The sequence below is a fragment of the Protopterus annectens genome, chromosome 7.part0 (genome assembly GCF_019279795.1).
Source record: "Protopterus annectens isolate FY-2018-M chromosome 7.part0, PAN1.0, whole genome shotgun sequence".
Taxonomy (NCBI): domain Eukaryota; kingdom Metazoa; phylum Chordata; order Ceratodontiformes; family Protopteridae; genus Protopterus; species Protopterus annectens.
In genome coordinates this window covers 1207711222-1207739037 of record NC_056739.1, presented here as the reverse complement: position 1 = coordinate 1207739037, position 27816 = coordinate 1207711222, and the positions used below count along the sequence as shown (strand labels likewise).

At 40.0% G+C, this 27816-nt stretch overlaps 1 protein-coding gene across 4 annotated transcripts in view; it reads right to left on the bottom strand.

The window, feature by feature from the left end:
* The window catches only part of WDR61 (WD repeat domain 61), a 334576-nt gene that overhangs the window by 244380 nt on the left and 62380 nt on the right, over positions 1–27816 (bottom strand). For all 4 annotated transcript variants that reach the window (XM_044077826.1, XM_044077828.1, XM_044077827.1 and 1 more), the window contains exon 6: positions 11918–12066. In XM_044077826.1, coding sequence (XP_043933761.1) covers positions 11918–12066 — 149 coding nt within the window. The remainder of the gene's footprint in view (positions 1–11917; positions 12067–27816) is intronic.

Sequence of the window (27816 nt, the reverse complement as noted above, 5' to 3'; positions counted from 1 at the left end):
GTTACTTATAAAAGTAACAAATTACTATTATAGTTACTTTTTATTGAAAGTAATATATCACTACTATTTAGTACTTTTCTAAAAATGCAATACATTATTACAAGTTACTAACTAAAGTAATGCGTTATTGTTGAGTTATTTTTTTACATAAGTATAGTTTGTCAACTGTCATATCACGTCACATTACAATCCACCAATATCACTCAATAAACACAATCTCTGCAGAAGTAAAAGTCATCCAAATAATTCCACACTAAGGAGATATGCAACTAATGAAGAGGTTGCTACTGGAAAAACAACTTTACATTTCAATGTTTCATCTACAAATTCAGTGCCTCCTGCTCTTGAAGAATTAACTGCCTAAATTACATTTAAAAAAAAAATTGGTAAGCTGGTAATACTGCAATAGGGAACAACTGAAACTGACAAGTTCATAGTTACTAGGCAACTCACACAAAGGAGAACACACTTGAGTGTAGAACCCCTATCCCCCCTTTAAATGCTCCAAATAATCGGCAACCAAAAAGGCACTGCAATATCAGCACTCCATTTATATATAGTGTGGGAGTAGAATCCACAGCTTTCTGCACCAAGGGCAAATATGCTAGTAACACAGCTTTCAAATTCGACAACACAAACAGTGACTGCCACTTGATAAACTAAACAGTCAGTTGCATATTGAAAACAGATTTAGCATGAGCAACAGTAAACTTATCTTCTCTTGAAACTCACAACGCCATAAAATGAAATGAAACTCATAATCCCTGAAAAATGCAGTGATACTCAGTTCCCCTGAAAATGTACTAAAACTCAAACTTACAGTTCCCGTCAGCAGTCTGGTAGCTGCTGTAGAGGATTCAGGCTCTTGTCTTCAGCAATCAAGTTACAGGGTCAAGCCTGTTCAAGCTAATTGACTAACCTGCCCTCCCTCCTGACTAGGGCAATACATACCATAGCTCCATACCTCTCTCAACCTCTGAGCATAAGAAATCTGAACAAAGGGTAAAACAGGGGGACAAAGACCCCAAAATATGGATAGATTTTAAATACTGCTCTTATAGACTTAGAAAAACATTTGTCTTACCATACATTTTCTAAACGAAATAAAATCAAACTCAAATGTATGATATTTAGTTTTCAGTCCTCAGTGACTTGCCAGAAAACCACAAATGTTGAGGAATAGGCCAAAAATAAGAGGCAAAAAGACATTCTGCAAAAATCTGGACAGCTGAAAGGTACACATATCCCTCAACCTCTTAGTACAAGAAATCTGGACAAAGCCTGAAATAATGGGGATGCAATGGCCCAAAATAAGGACAAACTTTAAATATTGATCTTTTTAACTTAGAAAGACATGAATGAACAGTGAAGGCTCTGATACCCCCTGACAATAAAGATTGCCCTTCCAAAGGTTATTCCAACACAGTTTATTCAGGATTTAGCGCTTTCATCCACTACATGTGGACTTCTTCAGAATCACAAATACAAAAATAAACACTCTTTTATAGTGTCACCCCTCATATCAGTTAAAACCAAAACCTGCTCAATCACTTTCTTCTCACCACAATTATACAATCAAAATTTAAGGGAAGAGTGTTTTCCAAAGCAATTCAAAGATTCAATATCTTTTTCAATAAAAAACACTTTTTTGTATGTGTATAAAAAATATAAAACATTGCAACAAACAATATGTTACAACTGATCAATAAAAAAATTAACATTCACTACTTGAAAAGACTATCGCTCCTCTAATAGTGGTTTAATAGATATGTAATCATTCAAACCCGGAAATGTAGTGCCATTTAGTAATAATTGCCATTTTAATTCTCTGTCTTCTAAGTCCTTTAAAATCCCCCCTCTGGGGTTACTAGTCACTATTTCTATTATGGCAAACTTAAAAGAAGCGCATGTGTTCCTAGTGGACAGGTGCCTATAAAGGGCGTTATTTGTATTTTCTTTTATCCAATATAAATTTTCATATATATTGCACCTCAAATTCCCTGTCTTTCCTAAAAAAAATCCTGGACAGGTGTTACACTTGGCCATGTATACTAGATGCTTAGACCTAAAATTGCCTCTCCTAAAACATATCTTTTTCTTACTTGTATTTTCCAAGGTCATACAATCCACTTCTAATATTGTGGAACACTGATTGCAACTCCCACATTTCCTAGTACCACCACAATTTAATTCCCTAATATTTGCTTTTTAACTGCACCTTGCTCAAACTTCATTTTAAGGTTAACTCCTGTTTTGTGTACAAAATTTGGTTTCTCCCCCAAATATTTGAACACCTCTCTGTCACACCCAAGAACATTCCAATTGTTTAAAAATCACCTTTTTATTTTGTCCACAGAGGTGTTGTATTCTTAAAATAAGTGCTCGCCTATACTCTCCATTCTCTTTGTTGTTGTTATTAGTGCTCATTCCTACCCCTAATAATGGTTTGCATAATTTACCCCACTGTTTCACATACTGGGTTACATCCTTCACCATTTTCACAGGGTAGCCCCGGTTAATAAACATACCACTTATTATATCCATTTCTTCTACCATATCCTCATAATTTGAGGTCATTCATGTGATTCTGATACACTGGCCCTTTAAAATGCTCCTTTTTTTGTACCTAGGGATGGCAACTGGAAAACTCTAACTAGGAATTACTAAATGTTGCCTTCCTAAAGATTCTGGATTCAAATCCAGTGTTTGAAAGACATATATAAATATCAAAATAGGAAATCCCATGCCTGTTCACTTTGTGGGTGAATCTTAAATAAAGACTAGTGCTGTTAAAATAGACAAATTCCTCTACCTGTTCTCTCGTCCCTTTCCATAGGACAAAAATGTCACCCATAAAATCTTACATAACATCTGATTTTCTCCATAAATTTACTCTGAAATATGTGTTGGTGTTCCCATTCCAGTAAAACCATATTAGCAAAAATGGGGGCACAAGCAGCCCCCACTGCTATGCCTCTGGTTTGCCCATAGTGTTCACCCTCATAGTAAATTATGTTGTCTAAAACTACACACATAAATTCCACCACCAATTGGATTCTTTCCCAATTAAATCCGGAATACCATTCCATAATTTTGCTAAAATTTTCCAGACCATCCTCTTTAGGGATACAGGAAAATAAATCAACCACGTTAATAGTCAAAAAAATCAAATCCTTATCCCACAAATCCATTTTTAATCTACCTAGGAAGTCCCAGGAATCTTTGGCCAAGTGTGTCACCTTTTCATAAATGTATTTTAATGCTTGATCTATAACAACCCCAAAAGGAAAAAAAGTTTCTTGCTGCCTGAGATGACTGGGGGAAAAGGGGGATCCACTGAATCTTTGTGCATTTTGGGGATCCCAAAAATTGTGGCTAGGGTAGGATGTTTTACCTTCAAAAAGTTGTACACATCTTTCGTTATTCTGTTATCTAATAAAAATTCTTCCAGGTGCAGATATATCCTAGAATGAGCTATGTTGACTTCGTTGATGGACATAAGAGTGTATGTGTCCATGTTGTTTAAAATGTCATACATTTTGTTAATGTATCCTTGAGTTTCATATAACACTACACCCCCACCCTTGTCTGGTTTCATAACACGTAGTGATTTGTTGGTATAAGTTCATTTAATACCTTCCTTTTGGAATAACACAGGTTACTTCTAACTTTTTGAATTTTATCCTTTTCGTATAAATTGCAAACATCCTCAATAATCACCTTTTCCAATACTTGTAGAATGGGATGTAAGGGCGGGATGAATTTACTTTTCTTTTTGATAACTTCAGTATTGTGTGATGGTTTACCTTCCTTAAAGTATAATGCAAGGTTTAATTTCCTCAAAAACAACTTTATTTCTATCAAGGTGTCTACCAAATTAAACCTAGAAATGGGGACATATTTCATCCTCTTGGAGAACAGCTCAAAATGTTCCTTATGCATTTTCAATGAGGTGCAATTGTAAATACTAAAGTTTTTGTAAGTATATATATATATATATATATATATATATATATATATATATATAGGGGGAGGTGCTGATTACCCCATGTCCTGCCCCCACCGGTTCTCGTGGAAGTAACCTTGCTTCACTTGTCCCTGTCTGCTCTTGTAATAAATCCCCGGTGTTTTGTCTTGCCATTGATAATGTTGTGGGAGGAATCTGCCACTCCCTCTCCACTGATGGTTTTTTGAATGGGGATTTTTTGAATTATACCCTTTGTGGTACCTTGTTTCAACCTTATTTAGAACCTCATCATCAATTTATATTACTGTTCGCCTTCCCCTTCCAGGTGTATGCCCTGTCCTCCCTATACTGTTCGGTGTCCCTTACTATTTTGTTGTGCTTCCTAGTATATATCTTTTCACTTTTTGCTTTTACTTTGTCAAACTGTTTCAAATATAAATCACTCCATTCAGGGTACATTAAATCATTAGTTATGATGACATTAAGTTTGTCCACCGTGTCTATCAATTGACTCCACTTACAATCACTGCACTTAATAATGAATTCCATAAATTGAAAGCCGAAGCAATCAAACATCTTGTTAAAGTCCCCCCTCAGTTGTTCATTTAAATTTAATATTAACGGAAAAAGATGTATTGAATCTTTGAACTGCTTTGGAAAAGACTCTTTCCCTAATTTTTGACTGCAGAATTGTGGTGGGAAGAAAGTGATTGAGCAGGTTTTGGTTTTAACTGATGGGAGGGGTGACACTATAAAAGAATGTTCATTTTTGTATTTATGATTCTGAAGAAGTCCACATCTAGTGGATGAAAGTGCTAAATCCTGAATAAACTGTGTTGGAATAACCACTGCAAGGGTGCTCTTTACTGGTCAGGGGTATCAGTGCCTTCACTGTTCATTCGTATGTTTTTCTGGTTGTCTTGGACTACAGCGTTTTTTCAGACCTTTATTTTCTTAACTTAGAAAGGTGCTAAAATAACTGGATTTGTGTTAGCATGTATTTTCTGAAGGATATGAAGTCTGAAAATCATATGTCATTATTTAGTGACTTCAGTCCTCCATTATTTTTCATAAAACCACAATTTTTATGACAATCAAACCAAAACTATGGAGGCTAAATCTGGACAGTTAAGAAGTATGTAACACACACACACAGACACATTCCCTTTCAATGGAATGGCTATTTTAAATTCTGCACGAAAGGGCAGAATATGTTTATATCGATGTTGGCAAGTGTGTGATGCACACATCGTTTTCCTTAAAGAAGAAGACTCTGCCACTGCAGAATAGAGATGTCACAAATGTACAGGAGGAATACGTAACGGCACTGTAATGCAATTTTCCTAGCGACGCTCACCTATGTCTGCATGAAAAGAAGTTAATTCCTGAATTAGTAGTCAGACATACAAGTTATTATAGGTTCATAGGTTTATACTAGGCTATCTGCCCCAAGGCATTTATAAGCCTAGCCCGAATTTTTGTGGCTTACCCCACCCCTTATATGAAAAAATACTGTACCCATTAGTTTGTTGTGCCTCTGTCCAGCAGTGACACAGAGATGATTCTCCCATCCACAGGTCAAGATTTCTCTTGAACAGAGCCAGCGAGGTGCTCTGCCTCACATGGACCGGGACTCTATTCCACAGCATAGGGAGTCTCTGAGTGATAAATCTATCCCTCCAGCACGTCCTATTTATATCCGTGCTAAGGTTTAAGTCACTTGCTCTAGTGGTTTTGGTGGATTTGGATTTTTGAGGTGGAGCATGTCCATTAATTCTGGACATGGCCTTGTATGTCAGGCACATGTCACCTCTGAGCAGAACTGAATAGAGCTGGAGTTTCTTCAATCTGGCAGCATATGACAGATTTTGGAGTCCTTTATCCTTTTGGTGAGAAACTTTTGGGGTCTCTCCAATTGCTGCAGATGTCGGGCGAGATACATCCCGAATGGGGCATTGTACTCTATCATTGGTCTGATAAGTGAAGAGTACAGGGGAACAATGACCTCACTAGATCTGGATGTGAATCCCTTCATGATCAGGTGGGCAATGTAGAAGGTCTTTCTAACCAGTTTAGAAGGCCACTGTCAACCTGGGTCCCCAGGTCCCTGATAACCTCTTCTGTGCTTAGTGGATTGCCACCTATATGGTAGCTTGGGGTTACCTTGTTTTTCCCAAAGGGTATGACTATACATTTTTTGGTGTTTAACTTCAGGCCATGGCTCTGGCACCAGCTATCTGTTTCCGTGAGTCCCTTCTGAAGGATATCCGTCCGATGCACAGTTTGCAGTCGAAGTCCTCCCATGTTGGCCTGTACTGCAACTCTAACCCTGTGGGTTCTGTCCACCCATCTTGTGACATATGGGTTTACATTTAAGCTGGGGTATTGTGTCGAAAGCCTTGCAAGGTCAAGGTAGGCTGTATGGACTGCCTTTCCTCATCAATGGCCTTGGTGACTGTTTCAAGAAGTCGACCAAGTTCAAAAGGCATGATCTTCCCTTGGCCAAACTGGGTCAGGTCCAATGTCTGCAAGTCCCCTACATCTTTGTTTATGAGCTCCATTATGATCCTCTCCATAGCTTTGCAGACTAGACTTGTATCCTGTGGTAAGGCTGAGATTAAACAGCTGCCTTTTAATTCCTCATTTACAGCCGGGACACCATCCGGTCCCATTGATGCTGTGTTTTTAGCTTTAGAGAGAGCAGCTTTCACCTGGCATTTGAGATGTCTGGGAGGCTACACTGGGATAGTTATCTCTCCTTTAGGGGAAGGGGGTGAAGTTTGCACTGAACCTGTCTGCCAGTATGTTGGCAATGTCTGTGGGTTCAGCGATTTTTGTATCATTTTGGACTAATTCAGAGCATATCTGGGAGTTTCCACCCAGGTTCCTAACATAGCTGAAAAAGGCCTTATGATTGTCCTTTGAATCCATGGCAATTTTTCTCTCAAAATTGGCCTTAGTTGATTTTATGAGTGTTTTTACTAATAATGATCAGGGGTGACTTCCCTTTTATGGATTTTGTTCTATCATGTAATAGCTTTCTCCTCTTATTGTAAAGTTTGTTAATGGCTGGGGTCCACCAGACTGGACATTTGCCCTTTGTGGAAAGAGTCTTGGTTTTATTTGGGATTGCCTGATCCATGCAGTCCTGGAGGTGTTCATAGAAGGCATTTGTAAGGGCTTCCGCAGCTTGGGTTGTGGTTTCCACTGTCTCAGGGCCTTGAAGGATACCACACCAGTCTTGAGTAGTGTGAAGTTTGCTTTAGAGAAGTTCTTCACTGTGGTCTTTTTGTTTGGGGTTGGATTTCCAGTGAGATTAGTTTATGATCAGATCTCACCAATGAGGGATATACTTTGTCCCCATGTTTGTGATAATGAGATCTAGTATATTTTCTCCTCAACAGTGACTAGCTGTTCCATGGCATTTGAATTTATGAACTCCAGGAACCGCTAGAAAGTTAGGGCTTGAGTAATGTTCCCAGTCTATATTCGGGTAGTTGAAGTCACCAAATATGATGGTGTTTGGAGATACATTTATATCCTCCAGTGTCTTCAGGAAGGCTGTGTGGGGTTCCTGAGTTTGAGAGGGTGGCCTGTAGCATGCTACAATTTGTTTTGCCTATGGTTAGTTGCACCTGGATGGTTTCCTAACCTGGAGGTGTGGGTATCCTTTATGAATATGGATACACCCTCCTTTTTGGTGTGGTCCTAAAACCTAATAGTGCCGGGTGCTCTCAGGAGCCTTGAACCAGGTTTCAGTTATAGCACAGACATCGATGTTCTCCATACTGAGATTTTGAGATTTAGACTTCTGGCATTGAGCAGCATTACCCTCAGTTTCTTTCCATTTTTGTTTTCTAGGGTGGTAGGTTTAGAATTTGAGCCTTGCCTAAAAAGGCACTATGGGGTGGCAAGAGCCTTAGCCAATATCCGGAATCCCAGGGTGACAGGTGCAAGGTGTGGCTCAAGCATGTCATCCCAGGCAGACAGACACTGGATCCCCTTTGAATGACACCAGACATTAAGCCAATTGTTAAAGCTGATCATCTTGTCTCTATATTGTGGCATCATTCTTGGTGAAGGAAGGATACTGCTCAGGGTTAGGCTGCCTGGGCTACATAATCAGAGAGCTCCTATGTCTCTTTCATGTAGTCCAGGAGGTACGGGAGTCGTTCACACCAGCATGGACAATGACTGTGTCATATTTGTACTTGCCATGGAGTGACCCGTGCTTGTGTCTCCTTGTTCAGCCTGGTGTGTCTGCCTATGGAGTCACCTATGACAAGTATGTTGGGTGTTGTATTTGGCCTTAAAGGCTGTGACTGCTTTGCACACTGCTTTTGTGGTTTATGTGTTGCTTGTGGGGTGTCTTGAGGTAGCAGTTGTTTGGGTATCTGCTTTGGAGGAGAGCCTCTGAGTATGTCTTTGTGTGTTTATGTGTTTGATTCAGTGGTGTGGTAGCATTATGTGAGGCTGGTTTTGTGGTGTGTGTAGTTGCCTTCTCCTCCTGTCTGGTCTTGCCAGTCCTGAGTTGAGAGAGCTCAGCCTCCAGTTTGGCTAAATAGCTGCATCTCTTATTTGTGTTATGTGGGAGGAGGAGAGGGTTGTCTGTGTACATGAGGCAGTTATAACATTGCCTCAAGATTCCCAGATTCACCAGCTGGAGAGATTGACAACTGACCTTTGGACATGCTAGAATAATATTGGGAATTCCTTAATAATTGAAAACAAGGGCCAGTGGGGAGTGAGGGTGTAGTGCTTTTAATTTTTAGTGCTGACTTATATAATTGCTTTAGTGAGCAAGTGCCAGGTAACTTGAGTGCAATGTGTTACAAATAACTAAATGCAAAAACGACAAACAGTTGAAACAAGGAAATAAGTACAGTAAGCAATGCAGATATCACTAGTGATCCACAGAAGCACTGAGAAGGAAATAACAAGCAAACAAACAACAAGCATATAAACAAAGCTAGATTCAGCAGGCCTGGATCTAGTCTATGCTAGAGCAAACAAGGTGTACCAATTTCAGTAAGATACAGTTCAAATATTCAGGCACTATAAACCTTTAACCAGAAATTCCCAGCTCAGAAGGGCAGAGTCCAGCCTCTTCTCCCACAAGAGTGCAGACCACGAACCTTCTTAATGTAAAATAACTGGCCTGAAGCCCAAGTGCCTAAACTAGAACTAATACACTTGGACACTGGGCTCTCAATCAACAGTTCCCAACTTAGAAGGATGAAAGCTACCTGTCCTGCCACCACAGTGCTTGCCACAAACCTTCCTAATGTAAAACAACTGGTCTGAAGCCCAAGTGCTTAATCCAAAGATTTAGAATGATAGCTACACTTTAATCAAGTTACAACCAAGCAGTAATAAATACAATTGAATACTTTAGAGAATGTCTGGATTAGTGCTCATCCAGTCTATGCCACAGCAAACCAACTTCAGTAAGAAGCAGTTCAGATATGCATGCACTATAAGCCTTTAACCAGAAATTTCCAGCTCAGAAGGGCAGAGTCCAGCCTCTCCTCCCACCTCTTAATGTAAAATAACTGACCTGAAAGCCCAAGTGCTTAAACCAGAATTAATACACTTTTAGAATAACAGACACTGAGCCCTCAATCAGCAGTTCCCAACCTAGAAGGATGTAAGCTACCTGTTCTGCCACAACAGTGCAGACCACAAACCCTCTCAGTGCAAAACAACTGGTCCCAAGTGTTTAAACCAAAAGGCTTAGAATGAGTTACACCAAGCAGTAATAAATACAATTGAGTATTTTTAAGATGATGCAAAAGTAAAATGAAGTAGGTAGAAACACAAGTACAGTAAAAGCAGATGAAAATTCTTTTTTTTTTTTTTTTTTTTTTTAATATACAGTTGGGTACAGAACACATCTTATGGGTATTTTTTTTTTTTTTTTTTTAAGAAACAAAACACAAAATAGAACATCCCAACCTGGAGAGTGATTAAAAATGAAAGTATGACAGGGGAAAGATCTCAAACTTATCATTGTGAAATTACCAAATACAGCAATACTTTAGTGTGTACGGTTAAGAGATGACTTAGAAGAAACACAGTGCAGATGAAAGGTACACCTTATGGTGGACACATCTAACAGTACATACACATTTACATTTCAAGTAGGACAGCAATTGCATGTGGCACAGTGTACAAGTGTTTATTATTGACAACTGTTGTAAACCACCCATGTCTGTGGTGCAGAAGTGATCTGGCACGGAAAATAGGTATGACGCAAATACAATTCATCATACCTGTTCGGCTCTCAAACCAATTCTGCCTTAACAGTACACAAATCAAATATTCTGCTTCCCAGTAAACAACGGGCACAGGTTTGCCAAGCCTCAAATGTATTCTGGGTTCTTGACAAGGACAGTTCAATTAAGCCATTTACAATCTAAAATAAACAACATAGGGAAAAGGGGTGGAAAACATGATGATACTTTTGCTGTAGAAGTGAATTTTCTAAGCTTTCCTAAGACATGTCACTCCCTGAAATATTTAATAAGATCCTTGCCCTCCAGGGGAAATGTTGCTATCAAATCATAGAAAGCCTGAAAGACCTTGTTATCATGAAGAAAAGCAAGTGCTACCAATTGCTTGACACACAGCTGGAATGACTGCACTGACCATACAGTGGTGCCAAACCAAGGTGCTGTACTTTTCTCCACAAATTCTGTCCGAATTGGAACAAGCATCACTAGGAATATTGCAGCATATGCTCTTTTTAACTGCAATCTCAAAACTGCATAAAACATAGCATGCATAAGGTGAGACCAGGCACATACACAAGCTCATAAATAGCCTGTCATAAGATATTATACACCCTCAGGTACTTCTGTGACATTGAATAGTGAACAAGTAGAGCACATTTGGTATGCAAACCACACTTAATGAAGCTTTGCTGTACAACTGAGTCATCAGTTCTACAGCATTTTTTGATACACTCTAACTAGACCTTTAAGGGGTGATATCGCACATGCTGAGAACCACAGGTTTAAGCAAAAGTAACACAAATAGGGTCACCACCTTTCGCTGTGGCTAAAAATGGACTAAGGCCACACCCCTCACATCCCACATGACCCACCCATCCCACCTCTATCCTGCCCATGTTACGACCAATTTGTGACATCAGCTGACATGGAACACCCTCTTTTTTCCATTCCTGATGCCTGCTTTCAGCCAGTTTACTATGCTTTTCTGTAAAACGAGCATAGTAAATCAGTTGATTTAACAAACTCTGATAGGTCGATTTCCTTTTTTGAAACAGGATACTGGAGTCTATACAGTGTTTTCTGGACTACCAGGCAATCAATTTGATTTCCGGATAGTCCGAAAAAAATCCCGGACAGGTGGCAACCCTAAACGCAAAAGTAATTCACATTTACGTTACTAGTTACTAAAAAGTAATTACTTTATTGCTATTTTGAAAAAGTAACACTCTAGTTACTAGAAACTGTAATACATTACAGTAATGCATTACTTTTGTAAGGAGTTACTCCCATTACTGGCATTAAGTAACAGAACATTTCAGAACATCTGTGCAAACATCATAAACACAGGCTCTTTTAAGCTGTTTGCCAAATGGTGACTAGTGGAGATGAACCTATTTAAGGACACCAAGTATGAACTCAGTGATAGACTGTAGTTTCTATAGTGGCATCAAATACAGAAGATTGACCCATACCACCTAGAATGGCAAACTGGCAGGTAACACTGTAAAGTAAGCTTATATAAAAGGTAATGCTTAAGTGAGTTTAAAAATATGGCTACATATCCTTCTAGAAAAAAAGCAAACTGTGCACAAACTACTCTTTCATACCTCCTAAAATGATCAATACATGCCAGATCCGAAGATAAAAAAAAAAAAAAATTACTTACAGAGGCAATACTAAGATAACCAAATTCAAAAATAAAAAACAAATTACTTACATATGCAATACTTAGGATGAATTTCCCTCGAGTGTCCAGCGAAAATTCCTTTTTTCCACTCTCTACCCCGAAAATGTTCACTTTTCCCAGATGACTTCCTGTGGCGAGATGTTTAGAATTCGGAGAAAATGCCACTGACCAGGCATCAACTTTTGAGACATAGACAGAAAAAACATTTCAGTGCTGAATGCTGGACTATATCAAAATGACAGGATAACAGGACAGAAAAGTAATGCAAACTTTGCAGCAATGAACTTGAAGCACCATTTTTTTTTGATTATATGGATGTCCTGTACGAAGATTAAAAAAGATAAACAGTATCTACATATAATTTCCAGCTTCAGGTGACTTGATTTTCTGTCAAGCTGACCTAGAAATTTGCAACCAAGAGTTCTACTATTCCTCTAAACATAATTCTCTCTCTTTCACCAAGTTACATAATTCAATTTAGAAAATGGCCTCAAAAAACAGATTATACATTCAAAGATATTCCATATTCCCAGAGTCTTACAACTAACTATTCAGACCTTGCAAGTATCCTCCCTCAGGTGTCATCTCTTTTCTCCAAGTGGACTGTAACAGTCAATCCTGGGATAAATTTGTGGATTCACATCCAGCTATCTAGTTTAGGAAAACAGTAAGTCACACTGCTTAACATGCAAGGGAAGTTTATTACAGAGGTTTTGGAGGCACTGGGATATAAAACTTGTCTCTCCATAGTGTTTCATCATCTTCTGAAGACTTACAGAGTGGTCTCAGCGTTTGGCTATATTCAATAGAATTTTCTGGAAGTGGGACAGGCCAGTTTGTGACCTTTCAGAATCCTCAACAAGTACCAAATGCCAGATTACTTTTGATTCATCCGTCTTCCCATGCTAGTCAGATTTAGGAAACCTTAGTGAATCCCTAGCATCAGGGCCTTTGTTTTTTCTCCATTTCCTCTAATGGCAGACTAGGCCAGAGCGATTCTGAATGCCACATTTTAACCATGTCTGGCTTGATTCCCTCTGCTGCAGCATTACCTGATTAAGCCTCTATTTATGCTTCTGCCTCAATGGAAGCTTTTGAAGCACATATCAGATAATAAAACCATCACTGGTTAATTGGCTTTCCAAATGGATGAATAAACAGGCAGGAAGCTCACTGAAAGACAACAGTGCCTTATTACGCACACAATCTATACACCACAAGGGAAAAAAATCCTCAATGTGGCATAGATTTTTTATACTCACAAAACAGCAAAGGCAGGGCTTGTTTTCATCAAGTATTAAAAAATGTTGCTTTTCACAGACAGAAACAGTAGAATATACAAAGAGGCATATACTGCCACAGTAAGCCCACCCCCACCTAACACACACACACACAGGCACGTGCGCACACAGCTTCAGAAGATGGAGTCACTGCAATACATAAAAATGGCATAACATTACAACATAGCACATCTTATAGCTGACCAGACAAATATTTTCAATATACTTCATTGCGTAGATAGCTTCCACCTCTCCCTAAAACCCACAATTGCACTCATGTCCTCCAATGCAAATCTTCAAGTCTGTACTCTCAACTTCCAATGGCTGCCTCCAAAGTATTTTGACAAAGTCAGGCTATAGCCTTAAAGATCAAGCATCAACATCTCTAGGACCATGTGCGTTATTAAAAAAAAGTCTAAATGGCAAACTCTTAACCAATAAATCTTAACAATGGTTACATTCATTACATTCAAGTTTTAAAGTGGATTTTTACATCACTAAAGCAAATAAAAGAATATTTTAATGGTCTGTAAATGCCTACAGTTTCAGTAACCACTCAAGCAGTGCACATAACTGTTGCTGTGCCACTTGACTTTTGAGATATTTACAAAACTGATTATTTCAATACGAGTAGCTCATCAGCAACATTCAATACCTCTTTAACTGTACTACCTAGTCAATATCAATGTACTTGTGTTCTCCACAATGTAAGCATTAAGATGTCATCTTTCATGGTTTGTAAGTACTAGTTTTGGAACTACTGAAAGTAATGAGTAGGCAAATAGTTGATGCCTAAAGGCATCACTAGAGATATACAGAGAGGATTCACTAGGCTTCAACTGAGTTAAAGAAGTAAAAATTTTCCACTCAGATTAACTGTCAGACAGTCTGAGATGGGTGTGCATGCTACTCAGAATTGACTGCCTCATGTCATAGTTTCATAGTTTCATAGTATAGTACTAGGCTATCTGCCCTGGGGCATTTGTAAGCCTAGCCATAGTGATGTGGCTTTTGCCACCCCATGAAATGGTACAAAAATGTACAGAATAAATCTAGAATACTGTGCCTCTGTCTAGTAGTGACACAGTGAAGGTCCCCTTATATAATAGAATTAGTTTACTGTGCCCCTGTCTAGCAGTGACACAGATGTGACCCCATCCACTCATCAAGATTTCTCTTGAAGAGTGTCAGTGAGCTCTGGAACTGGGATCCTGTTCCAAAGCATGGGAAGCCTCTAGGTTATGAATCTATCCCTCCAGCATGTCCTATTCATACTTGTGCCGAGGTTTAAGTCTTTAGCTCTCGTGGTCCTGATGGATTTGGATTTTTTTGAGGTGGAGCATGTCCATCAGATCCTGATTGGACATGGCCTTGTACGTCATGCAGAGATCACCTCTGAGCAGGCGGTATGCTCCTGAATAGAGCTGAAGTTTCTTTAGTCTGGCAGAATTTGACATATGTTGGAGACCCTTGATCCTTTTGGTGAGGTACTTTTGTGGTCTCTCCAGCTGTTGCAAGTGCCGGGTGATGTACATACCAAATGGAGCATTGTACTCAATCATGGGTCTGATGAGGGAGGAATATAGGGGTACAATGACATCCTTGGATCTGGATGTGAAACCCTTCATGAGGTGTGCAAGGTAGAATGTTTTTCTAACCACTTTGGCAACGTGGGGTGTCAAATGAGAGGTCGCTGTCTACTTGGGTCCCTAGGTCTCGGATTACTTTTTCAGTGGATTGCTGTCTATGTGATAATTTGTGGGTACTTTGATTTTTCCAAAAGGGATGACTATACATTTTTTGGCATTTAGTTTAAGGCCGTGACTACGGCACCAGTTGTCCATTTCAGTGAGGCCTTTTTGTAGGATGTGTGTATCTGCTGGTGTATCGACTATGGCCTAGTTTGCAGTCATCTGCGAACTTTGTCAGCCACAGCCCTCCCATGTTTGCTTTAACATCTGAGAAATAAATGCCGAACAAGAGGGGTCCCAGGACAGATCCCTGTGGGACACCACTTGTGACTGGCTTTGAGTCTGACATTGCTCCAGCGATTTTAACTTTATGGGTTCTGTCCTTTAGCCAGTTTGCAACCCATTCTAGTGACATACGGGTTTACTTTTAAGCTGTTTAGCTTATCTATGATGCCTGAGTGGGGTATTGTGTCGAAGGCCTTAGCCAAGTACAGGTATGCTGTATGGACTGCTTTGCCCTCATCAGTGGCTCTAGTGAAAAAGTCAACCAGGTTTAAAAGGCAGGATCTGCCCTTTACAAAGCCAAACTGGGTGGGGTCAATCGTCTGTAGGTCCCCTATGTCTCCGTTTAGGAGTTCCATAATGATTCTTTCCATAGCTTTGCAGACCAGGCTAGTCAAGCTTATCAGGGTCTGTAGAGGCACTTGTGGAGTGGGACCACTGTTGCTGTACGCCAGTGTTCAGGTACATATCCCGAAGTAAGGCTAAGGTTAAATAGCATTTTTATGTGTGGGTTTAGCTCCTCTTGGAGTTCACGTAACAAGCACCCCGGGATACCGTCAGGTCCCATTGATGCTGTGTTTTTTGCTTTGTTTAGGGCGGTTCTCACTTGGACATCTGAGATGACAGGGAGATTACATTCAGCTGGGATAAGTATTTCTTCTTTTGGGGGTGAAGGCAAGAAATTTGCACTGAACCTGTCAGCCAGAATGTTAGCAATATCTGTGGGTTCAGTGTATTTTTGTTGTTGTGAACCAACTCTGAGCATATCTGAGGGTTTCCGTTTCTAACATAGCTGAAGAAGGCTTTGTGGTTATCTTTAGTGTCCTTAGCAATTATTCTCTCAAAGTTTGCCTTGGATGTTTTTATGAGAGAACGTAGTTTTCTGCTAATGTTGATCAGAGATGTCTTGCAGTAGCTTCCTTCTTTTGTTATACAATTTGTTTATGGCTGAGGTCCACCAGACAGGACGCTTACATTTGGTGGAGAGGGACTTGGATTTGTTTGGGATTGCATGATCCATGCATTCTTGGAGATGTCCATAGAAAGCATTTGTGAAGGATTTGGCATTGTGGGATGTGGTATCCACTGGCACAGTGGGCTTAAAGGATACCATCTCAGTCTTAATGAGAGTGAAGTCTGCTTTTGAGAAGTTTTTCACTGTGGTCTTTTGTGCTGGGGGTGGAGGTGGGATATGTATATCCAGGGTGATTAGTTTGTGGTAAGATCTCACTAGTGAGGGGTATACTTCCAGTGTGGAGCATTTTGTCCCCATGTTTGTGACGATCAGGTCTAGTATATTATCGCCCCTAGTGGGAGAGGTGACTAGTTGTTCCAGTGCATATGAATTTATGATTTCCAGGAACCTTTGGGCTAGGCTATTAGGGCTAGAATAATGTACCCAATCTATGTTTGGGTAGTTGAAGTCTCCCAGTATGATGGTATTTTGTGATACATTCATATCCTCCAATGTCTTCAGGAAGGCTGAGTGGGGTTCTTGAGATTGGGAGGGTGGTCTGTAACATGCTACCAGTTGTATAGCAGTTTTGCCTATGGTTAGTTGCACCTGTATGGTCTCTGATGCTTCATGTGTTGCTACTAACCTGGAGGTGTGGGTGTCCTTTATGAATATGGACACTTTTGGGGCTGAAAAGCATGATACGAGGTATAGCCTGGTAGCTGGGGTGCTCACAGGAGCCTTGAACCAGGTTTCAGTTACTGCACAGACGACGATGTTCTCCATGCTGAGGAGTGCATCAAGTGCCTGCATCTTGAGATTTAGACTTCTGGCATTGAGCAGCATTACCCTTAGTTTTTTTTCCATTTTTGTTTTCTAAGGAGGTGGGTTTGTCTTTGAGCCTTGCCTAAAAAGGCACTATGGGGTGGCAAGAGCCTTAGCCAATATCCGAAGCCCAGTGGTGACAAGTGTAAGCCATCAACATATCATCCCAGGCAGACAGACATTGGATCCCCTTAGAATGACACCAGTACTTGAGCCAATTGTTAAAGCTGATCATCTTGTCTTTGTATTGTGGTATCATTCTTGGTGAGGGCAAGATGCTGCTCAGGGTCAGGGTCATACCAGCCTGGGCTACATAATCGGAGAGCTCCTCTATGTCTCTTTTCATGTAGTCCAGGGAGGTACATCTCAGGTCATTCACACCAGCATGGACAATGACGGAGTCATATTTGTACTTGCTTTGGAGTGACCTGAGTGCGACAGCTCACAGTCACCTTCTCCTTGTTCAGCCTGGTCAGTGGGACATCCGTGTGTCTGACTATGGAGTCACCTATTACTAGTGTATCAGGCAAGGTGTTTGGCCTTAAGGGCCACACTGATTTATTGAAGTATGTGTTGCATGCGTTTTGTTTTGAGGTGGTGGATTTTGGATGTCTGCTTTGGGAGCCTCTGTTGTTTTGGTAAGTTTTTTATTAGAGCCTCAGTATGTCTTTGTGTTTTTATGTGTTTGGTTTGCAGTTGTGGTAGGTCTATGTGGGACTGGGATTGTTGTGTGTGTGGTTGCCATCTCCTCCTGTCTGGTCATGCCAGCCCTGAGTTGAGAGAGTTCAGCCTCCAGTTTGGCTATATAGTTGCATCTCTCACATGTATTTGTGTTTGTTGGGAGGAGGAGAGGGTTGTCTGTGTACATGAGACAATTGTAGCATTGTCTCAAGATGCCCAGATTGACCAGCTGAACTGGAGACAACGCCAGTAATCTACCACTCGACATGCTAGAACAGTATAAGGGAGTGGTATACCTTTAAGGGAAGTGGGTATTCACAGGGTTGGTAAGTAGATGTAGTGCTTTACTTAGTACGAGAGTGCTTACTTAGTAGAGAAGTATTGAGAACAAGTGCTAGGCTTATAATACAGTGAGTAGTCTGGTTATACTAAGAATAGAGCGGAAAATTTGAAGAACAGTTGGCGGAGCCAGAAAAAGTTTAACCTTGTTTAACCGGCGCTATGCTATCGCGACCGACCGCAAAAAGCAAAAAGCAAGCAGATTTTAAACAGTGAACTGCAAAAGAGCTGGAAATGGTCCAAAACAACCAATTACTACAGCTTCTTGTGCTCAGGTCACTTCCTACAGGGACAGGTAGGCTGCTCAAGGCTCCCCACTCTCACTGGTGAGCAAAGAAAGGCAATGCACAACACAGGAACTACACCACAGCCCAGAATACAGCAATGCCTGTAAAGTGGTCTAAACTAGTCAAACAAGGATTATTTGTTTTTTTTGGTAGAAACACACAGAAAATGCAGAAACAATGATAAATTAGTTACACAGGCTAGCACACTTTACTGGGCAGTCTCCACAGTTAAATTAAACAAACAAACAAATAAACTTTCGATCAAATTCGACTAAAATGTAATTTTAAGTGCAGATTTTAAAATAATGCAGCAATCAGTTAAAAAAAACAGTTCAGGCTAGTTCAAGGTAAGCTACAGAAGCTATTTCAAGTGAAAAAAAAGCAAAGATACTTAAATCCAGAAGGTAGTAGCTGCTAGGACCACTCTGTAAACCCACGTGGAGCTTGTCTGAGCAGTATGAAGTGATGGAATAGCTTCTGGTTCAGCACAAGCAAAGATAAAAACTAACCCTTCATAACACAACTTAAAATATAATGCAATTTCTGCTGCTGTAAACAGAGACGCTCCAAACTGAAGAAACTCTCAGTATAGTAAAGATCCTTCACATAAAGTTTAAATTAGCTTCAGAAAAATAAAAAACAGGAAGTTTAATTTAGCACCAGAAAAAACAAAAATGGGTGAAGTGCATCACAATACTAGCAGTCTGAACAAAAGTGATACCCCACATTGTCACTGCATTTAAAAATCACATGCTGCACAATAACAGCATGTTTAAGAATTTTTTTTTTGCATTAAAATTCATTTGTTATTGAAACCATACTAATGTTCTTACATCTGTTTAAATGACTAGAATTTGTAGTTCCCCTTCACAGTTTAATAGCAGCAGCAACTAGTGGAAAAACCAACGACGCATGGTTTCATAAGCAATATTACATTTAGGACAGAGGAACTATTACACATTAATACATACATATTTGCATTAACTTTTCCAACCAACTAATCCACGACATTAGAACAAACTCATGAGTACATAATTGATTATTCTATGCCAGTTTTGTACTCACATTTGTACACATTTGTATTCCTAATGTGTTTCCCATGTTGTCATTGCACTATACTAGCTACTGCACGTTATTATCAATGTTAAGCAATTACTGCAATGGTGTGTGGAGCTTTTCTCCCTGGGCCTCACCTGAAAAGGAGTTTCATGTCCATTCGGACTTTCACAGTAAACAAATGCAATAAATAAAAAAAATATACAGCTTCCCACTGTCAAAATGTAGCAATTCTCCCCAAGCATCACAGACAAAAAGCATAATGGGATTTCACAGTACACAAATGCAATAAATAAAAAAAAATATAAAGCTTCCCATTGTCAAAATATAGCAATTCTCCCCAGGCATCAGAGGAAAAAAGCATAATGGGATTTCACAGTACACAAATGCAATAAATAAAAAAATATATATACAGCCTCCCATTGTCAAAATGTAGCAATTCTCCCCAGGCATCACAGAAAAAAAGCATAATGGGAAATCCAAAGTAACAGAGTCTTTTGACCATTTATGCTTTGCCATTTCCCACCCTCAGACTGAACCACCTCTCTGAAGGAGGGCTGGGCCAAGCCAGGCCAGTCAAAACAGGGGACTAATCTATGAATACCCATTCAATCATGGAGTTCTCATTTGAAGGAAGATAATGAATCACACTGCTAAATCTGCAGTGGGAATCTATTCCAGAGGTTCGGGAAGGTGCTGCATAAACTTCTCTGTCTAAAGTGATTTATTTATATACCGATGAAGATAGAGCCTTAATTCTGGTATTTGTAGGACTATCCGATTTGTGGACATACACAGCTAGGACCACTGGGTCCCTAACTGTATAGGAGGTAAGACACAACTCTCCCTGCAGGAATCAAGATATGAATAAAGTGGACAATGCTTTTAGTCTTTTCTGGTAGCATAGAACTTTTAAGCCAGGGATCTTCTCCATTAAGAACTTCTGGGGTCTTTCTAGTGGTTTGTTATTTCTAGTTGTTACATGGCACATAAAAAAAATATACTGCCAATCATTAGCAGACCGGAGTTCCGCTGTGGCGACCCCTAACCAGGAAAAGCCAAAAGACACAACAACATGATGATCAAAGGAGAGGAATGAACAACCCAAGTTCCAAGGTCTTTAACAACATTCTCCTTTTGGAACAGGGTGCTACTTAAGTTGCATGCTGGAGGAAGCATTTAATTTGAACACATTTTTAGTACAGTTGGTACTTACGAGTGCAAGTTCCTGCTGAAGGGCTTGGGTGTCACAGGGTGACTTGACAATGGCTCCCAATTTGCAGTCATCTACAGACTTCATTAACTACAGGTCTTGGTTCATGGTCTGGAGATCAGAAAAATAAAGGTCAAACAAGAAAGGTCCCAACACAAAGCCGTGTGGGACACTACTGGTCATCATCTTACCCTCTGATAAGGTACCTGCTGCCCACACAGTGTATGGATTCAGTCTTTTACCCAATTTCTTATCTATTTTGCCACATAGGGATCTACTTGTAATACATTAAGCTTACTATTATAACATGGAAGATAACATCAAACATCTTGGCCAAGTCAAGGTGCACCATGTAGACAGCATGACCATTGTCAACAGTCTGTGTTACCCTATAAAGAAGTTAACAAGATTCATTACACAAGAGTTATCCTTGAAAAGGCCAAACTTTTGCAAGTATAGGTTAAGATTTTTAATATCATAGTTTATCAGGTCAAATATAATTATGTTCCATAGCTTTACAAATAAAACTTGTTAGGGAAATAGGCCTATAATTCTCACGGTCAGTGGGGGGGGTGACCTTTATGGAGTGGCATCACTACTGCTGCTGTGAGCCAAACCTCAGGACAAAACTAGTGGCTAAACTCAGGTTAAATAGTGTAATGAGTAGCTCTGCCAGGGCTTGTTTAGTGCTACTTATTAAACAGCCAGTTATCATTAGGCCCCACAAAGAAAGCATGTTTAATCTTGGGCAGTACTTCAGTACATTTTCATTCTTGAAAGGAATATTGCAATAATACTAGACAAGTGATCAAGGGGACCATAAGAAGCCTAGCCAAAACATCTTTAAGTAGACAAAGTTCTTGTCAAGCACTTAATACTGCTTAAATCGATTTTGCATAAGCCTGGTGTAAATTTGAGTCTACCTAACCAGTCATTATGAGTAGCCTTAAAACATAGCCAATGTAGTATTTTGTTTGACCGGATAATGGGGGGGGTCTGACAGATTCAGAGATATGTGGGGTTTGTATAGTAGTCTCTGGGGAAAAATCTGAACTGAATGATTGCTACCATGTTAGTAAATGTCTATTAAATTACAGTACATGGGAGCTGTTAGTTCACAGCAATGCTAAGTGTTATTTCTTAGTTTTCTAACATATCAAGAAGGATCTTTCTGGGTGGACAGGCAAAGTAGACCATTATTTCCATACAACAGCCAACCTTTTTGCTTAAAAATCTGAGCATGTCCGTTGGCATGTACTCATGTAAACCTTATACAGTTCACAGAGTCTACAGGTTAGCTGTAGCTCAGCAGCAGTGGACAGCAAGTAGAGAATTCTCAAAAGGCACTATGTGCAAACACAGAAGATTAAAACTATGAGCTCTTAAGAAGCTGCTTCCAGTACTCCAGCATCTGCTTCCCTCAGAATCCATTTGCCTGCTGTATGACTTTGAGCAAGTCATTTAATCAAACAGTGGTCCATGGCAGTAGTGAAATTGCACTCTCTCAGTCACTGCTCTCCTAGACCCATGCCTAGTAATAACCTAGGAATCTCAGAGATGAAAAACAGTACTAAGCAATCACTGTAGTCTCAAAAGAAAAAAACATCTTTGACAGGACTAGATGAAATACTTCCATTTGTAAGTATAAATGGTGACCTGATGTTCAACAAAGCATTAGAGAGAGAACTCTAACCATATATACAACGTGCACAAATTTTAGATAACTTGTTGGAACCTGCAACCTTTTGTGTCTGATTGCTATAATGTTTGACAGTAAAAAGGAAAGAGAATATCTGCATATACCTATTCAGTGAACCAATCCCTGTAGACTCTTTCCAGGCACAACCCAAGAAACAAGGTCTAGGACTGACACAAACACCACATGCTTAGAGAATTTGCAATATCCATCCAAACAACACATCTCTGGCAGTAATTATTCTACTCAGAAGAAAACCAAAATAAATCACATGTCAAGATTTAAGGTCTATATCACATCAACGAACGTTTAAATGTTCGAATCTCTACAGGTCAACCTTTAGAGATCGAACATTTAAATGTTCGAATATGTAATAAAAACAAAATAAACAAAACAAAGTTACAGAAAAGGGTTTTAAGCAGGGGGGAAAGCCACCCTGCACCCCCCACCCCCCGTTACTTAAATATACCAACACCGAGATTGCACATCAGTGCACTACAGTGCGGAAACAGGAAATTTCCCCTTCACTACACTGTAGCGCGATCTTGGAGTTGGTATATTTAACAGGGGGGTGCAGGGGAGCATGCCCCCCTGCTTACACCCTTTGGCTTTTGTTATTATTACTTCATTTTTTGTTTTTTATTTTTAAGGATTTTCAAACATTTAAAAATTTGAATCTGTAAGGGTCGACCTTTACAGAACGAACATTTACGTGTTCGTTGAACTAATATAGACCCAAGATTTACTATCATTGATGTGCAGTGATCATGGGACCATTTAAAGATGAAATTACCAAACTGAAATCTAAACCCATGCACAGAAGATTAATAACAGATTATATGGAATCAAAACAGTCACTATATAAAACTAACTGGAGTGATAGTTTCAGTGGAAAAACTGTGAAAGAGAAATTGTTTGAATCCAAAAAAATGTTTATCAGAATCTAGGTACATGCCAGGAATACATTTTCATAAGAACAAGATACTAGACCATTTAAGAGACAAAAACTTGAGAAATGGAAAAACAGGTTGAACTATAACTTTGGAAAATTAAATAAACAAGATGTACAGACAAATTAAACACAGTGTGAGACAAGATAGAGAGCAATTTGAAGAAAATTTATATAAGCATACTAGGAAACCATTTCATAGATACATAAACTGTAGCAGGATTCAAGGTATATAAACTGAAACTGTGTAGATTCAAAAATGTATTCTCAGACACAACAGATAAAAGAAATATTTACAAAATCTTATGCAAATCAGTTTGACTCCACAAAGAGGGTGATTAACTATCCTAGTAACATCCAGGTGACTTCAGATACGGAAATGAAATTAGATTTTATTGAAAAGGAACTATGCAAACTAGATCCATACAAAGCACAGGGAAGAGATGGAATTAATAATTATCTTACAGCATTTTGGCATTAACTTACAGTACCATTATATCTGTAATTCACTAGCTCATTTAAATTTAAGGAAATTCATAGAGTATGGATAGCTGCACTTGTTAAAAAATTTTAAGGGAAACGGGAGTAGGATAAACCCAGGGTCCTAGACACCTGTAAGTTTACTTTCATGTTGTAGAAAATAATGAAGGTTTATTTTGGATAAATTAATTGCCAGAACTGGAATGGTTGGGACTTGAAACTGTACATCAGCATGCGCATGTTGAAAATAGATCTATAATTATATGTAACATGTTCTACATCAATATAGTAAAAGGTATAAATGAAAAATTGTATTGTGATGTAATTTATACAAACAGCTTCAAAATTTGATAAGGTCATACACGAAACATTGATCAATAAATTAGACTAGGTACTGATGTACTCTTGATAAAATGGATGGCTGCATGGCAAGTATAACAATTGGAGAGATAAAATTCTAGGTTACAGTCCACAGGAATCTGCCCTAGACCCATACTTGTCTAGGTTGTATCTTTCAGATCTACCCTTTTCATCTGAGGAGTTTTACAGTCTGTATGCAGAGGACTAAATATGTATAAAAATGATTGCATGTGTTACGTGCAAGGCATGTCTGCAAAAGAACATGACTAAATTTATCATTTGGGCACAGGAGAATAATATGCTGATAAATGCATCAAAATGAAGATCTCGTACATAAATGTGCTAGCCCGGTGATGTGAACCCTGCCTCTAGATGATTGTCACTGTTGAAGATGCACCTTGAACCGGTACGCAAAAATAGGCAAAGGGGTTGAATGGATGGATGGATGGATGGATGAAATGCATCAAAAACCAAGCTTATGAGATTTGGGAGACACAACATTTAATACAGCACACATCAACTGAAACTGCAAATTAATTTAAGGACCTGGGTATATGGGTAAATGATCAGTTGGTTAGTTACATTACACCCAAACTTAAGGTTTCCATATTGTTAATCCATACTCTTACCAAAAAACTTTGCTAGAATCTCCCTGTGTTCTGCTTAACTGCAACAAAAAAAAAATGTACGCTTGTTTCCTGCCTTTCCTGTAACTAGTATAGTCTAGATACAGATTTGCTACATCCAGGACTGCTTGTAAGCTTCTGAGCTCCCCAAGCCTGTCTGTGTTGGAAGGAAGCCTGCTAGCTTATCAATGGGAGTGGTAAGCACTAGGTAACCTATCTACCACATAAGGAGTGGTTTCTGGCCGAGAAATTGTAGTTAATGGCAGTTTGGGCAATTTTTCCATATCTCTCAACTTTCTGATTTAAAAGCCCGCATTTGTATTTGTTTCTTTCCTGTAACTAGTCTAGTTCAGATACAGATTCTTAGTTTTAGCACTTGAATTTGCTTATTCGTGCTCAGCACTTGTTCAGAACTTGTTGTAAGCACTAAATAAGCTACAAATTACTACCACACTCAACCTTCCTCATTACCTACAGGAAAACAGTTTTTGTATTTACTTTCCTCACTTGCTTAGAGAAAAACAGCTCTTGTACTCACTTTCCTCACTTGTCTAGAGGAAAATATTTTTTTTTATTCAGGCATGTCCAAGGGTCAGCTCTCAGTGTTCTTTCTGGTCTATCTGATGAGTCTGGGCATCTTGGGGCAATGCAGCAATTGCCTCATGTACACAGACAACCCTCTTCTCCTACCACCAAACACTACAACCTGTGAGAGATGCACCTACCTAGCCAAACTGGAGGTAAAGCTCTCTCCAACCAAGAGTGAACTTAACAGTTAAGAGGAGAAAGTAAACACTTGCACCACACCACACACATAGTTCCCACTAAACCTACACCACCAAAATCCACACATAGAAAAACAAAAACATTTGCGGAGGCACTCAATAATAATCTGCTCAAGCAACAGAGACCTCCAAAGCAGAAATGCAAGCAACCTCCACCCCCCAACACAACCCAAATGACAGAGCCCATAGACTCAGTGTGCCACTCAACCACAGCCCATAAGGCAAAACAACGTACCCAACACACTAGTCATAGGTGACTGTAGTCAGGCATACATGTCCCACTCACCAGGCTAAACAAGGAGAAGCTTACTGTCAAGCTGCCTGTCGGGTGCCAGGATCTGCCACATAACCCACACACTCAGGTCACACAACAGGTGTGAATGACATGAGACGTACCTCCCTGGACTACATGAAAAGAGATGTAGAGGAGCTCTCTGACCATGTAGCCCTGGCCAGTATGACCCTGACCTTGAGTAGCATCTTACCCTCACCAAGAATGATGTCACAATATGAAGACAAGATGATCAATTTCAACAACTGGCTTAAGTATTGGTGTCATTCAAAGGGGATCCAATGCCTGTCAGCCTGGGATGACATGCACGACAAGCCACGATGCTTCGCTAGGGACGGCTTGCACCTGTCACCCCTGGGTTTTCGGATATTGGCAAAGGCTCTTGCGACCCCCATAGTGCCTTTTTTAGGCAAGGCTCAAAAGACAAACCCAGCTCCATAGGTATCACAAGGGATAAGAAACTAAGAGTAATGCTACTCAACACCAGAAGTCTAAACCTCAAGATGCATGCACTCAAAACTATCCTTAGCAGGGAGAACATCGATATCTGTGCAGTAACAGAAACCTGGTTAAAGGCTCCCGAGAGCACCCCAGCACTACCAGGTTTTACGTCATACCATGCTTTTCGGCCCCAAAACTTGGACCGAACCACAAAAGGAGGGGGAGTATCAATATTCGTCAAAGATACCCACACCTCCAGGTTGGTGGCACAGCACAAAGCATCAGAGACTATCCATGTGCAACTAACAATGGGTAAAACTACCTTCCAGTTTATAGCCTGCTACAGACCACCCCTCCCAAACCCAGGAACCCCACTCAGCCTTCCTGAGAACACTGGAAAATATGAAGGTCTCTCCAAACACCATTATATTGGGTGACTTCAACTACCCAAACATAGACTGGGAGCATTACTCTAGCTCCAACACCCTAGCTCAAAGGTTCTTAGAATTTATAAACTCAAATGCTATGGAACAACTTGTTACCACTCCCACAAGAGGGGAAAACATACTGGACCTGATCATCACCAACATGGGGACTCTATGCTCCAGACCAGAAGTGTATCCCTCACTGGTAAGATTAGACCATAAACTAATCTCACTGGATATTCACATCCCGACTCCACCCCCTGCCCTGAAAACCACAGTGAAAAACTTCTCTAAAGCAAATTTCACACTCCTCAAAACCGAGGTGGAATTCTTCAAAGTCCCCAGGCCTGTGGAAAATACGGCCCAGACCGCAGAATAATTTATAAACGCATTCTATGAACACCTTCAGGAATGCATGGATCATGCAATCCCAAATAAAACCAAGACCCAATCCTCCAAAGGCAGACGTCCTGTCTGGTGGACCCCAGCCATAAACAAACTATACAACAGAAGGAGGAAGCTACTACATGATACAGCAAAATCCCAAAAAGGTAGGCATCTCTGATCAGTATTAGCAAAAAACTACGGGCACTCATAAAATCATCTAAGGCCAGATTCGAGAGAAAAATTGCACAGGACACTAAGGATAATCACAAGGCTTTCTTTAGTTATGTTAGGAACCTGGGTGGGAATTCCCAGATATGCTCAGAATTAGTCCAAAATGACAAAAAATACACCAAACCCACAGACATTGCCAACATCCTAGCTGACAGGTTCAGCGCAAACTTCTCCCCCCCCTCCCCACCAAAAGGGCAAATATCTATCCCGGCAGAGTGCTACCCCCCCTGACATCTCAGATGTTCAGTAAGAGCTGCCCTCTCCAAAGCAAAAAACACAGCATCAATGGGACCAGACGGTGTCCCGGGCTGCGTCCTACATGAACTCCAAGAAGAGCTAAACCCAAACATAAAACTACTGTTCAATCTCAGCCTTACTACAGGATATGTACCCAAAGAGTGGCGTACAGCAACAGTGGTCCCTCTCCACAAAGGTGGTGCCTCAACGGATCCTGGAAACTATTGCCCCATAAGCCTGACTAGCTTGGTCTGCAAAGCTATGGAAAGGATCATCATGGACCTCATAAATAAAGATACTGGGGACCTACAGACACTGGATCCTACCCAGTTCGGCTCTGTTAAGGGCAGATCCTGCCTCTTAAACCTGGTTGATTTCTTTGAAACAGTCACCAAGGCCATTGACGAGGGG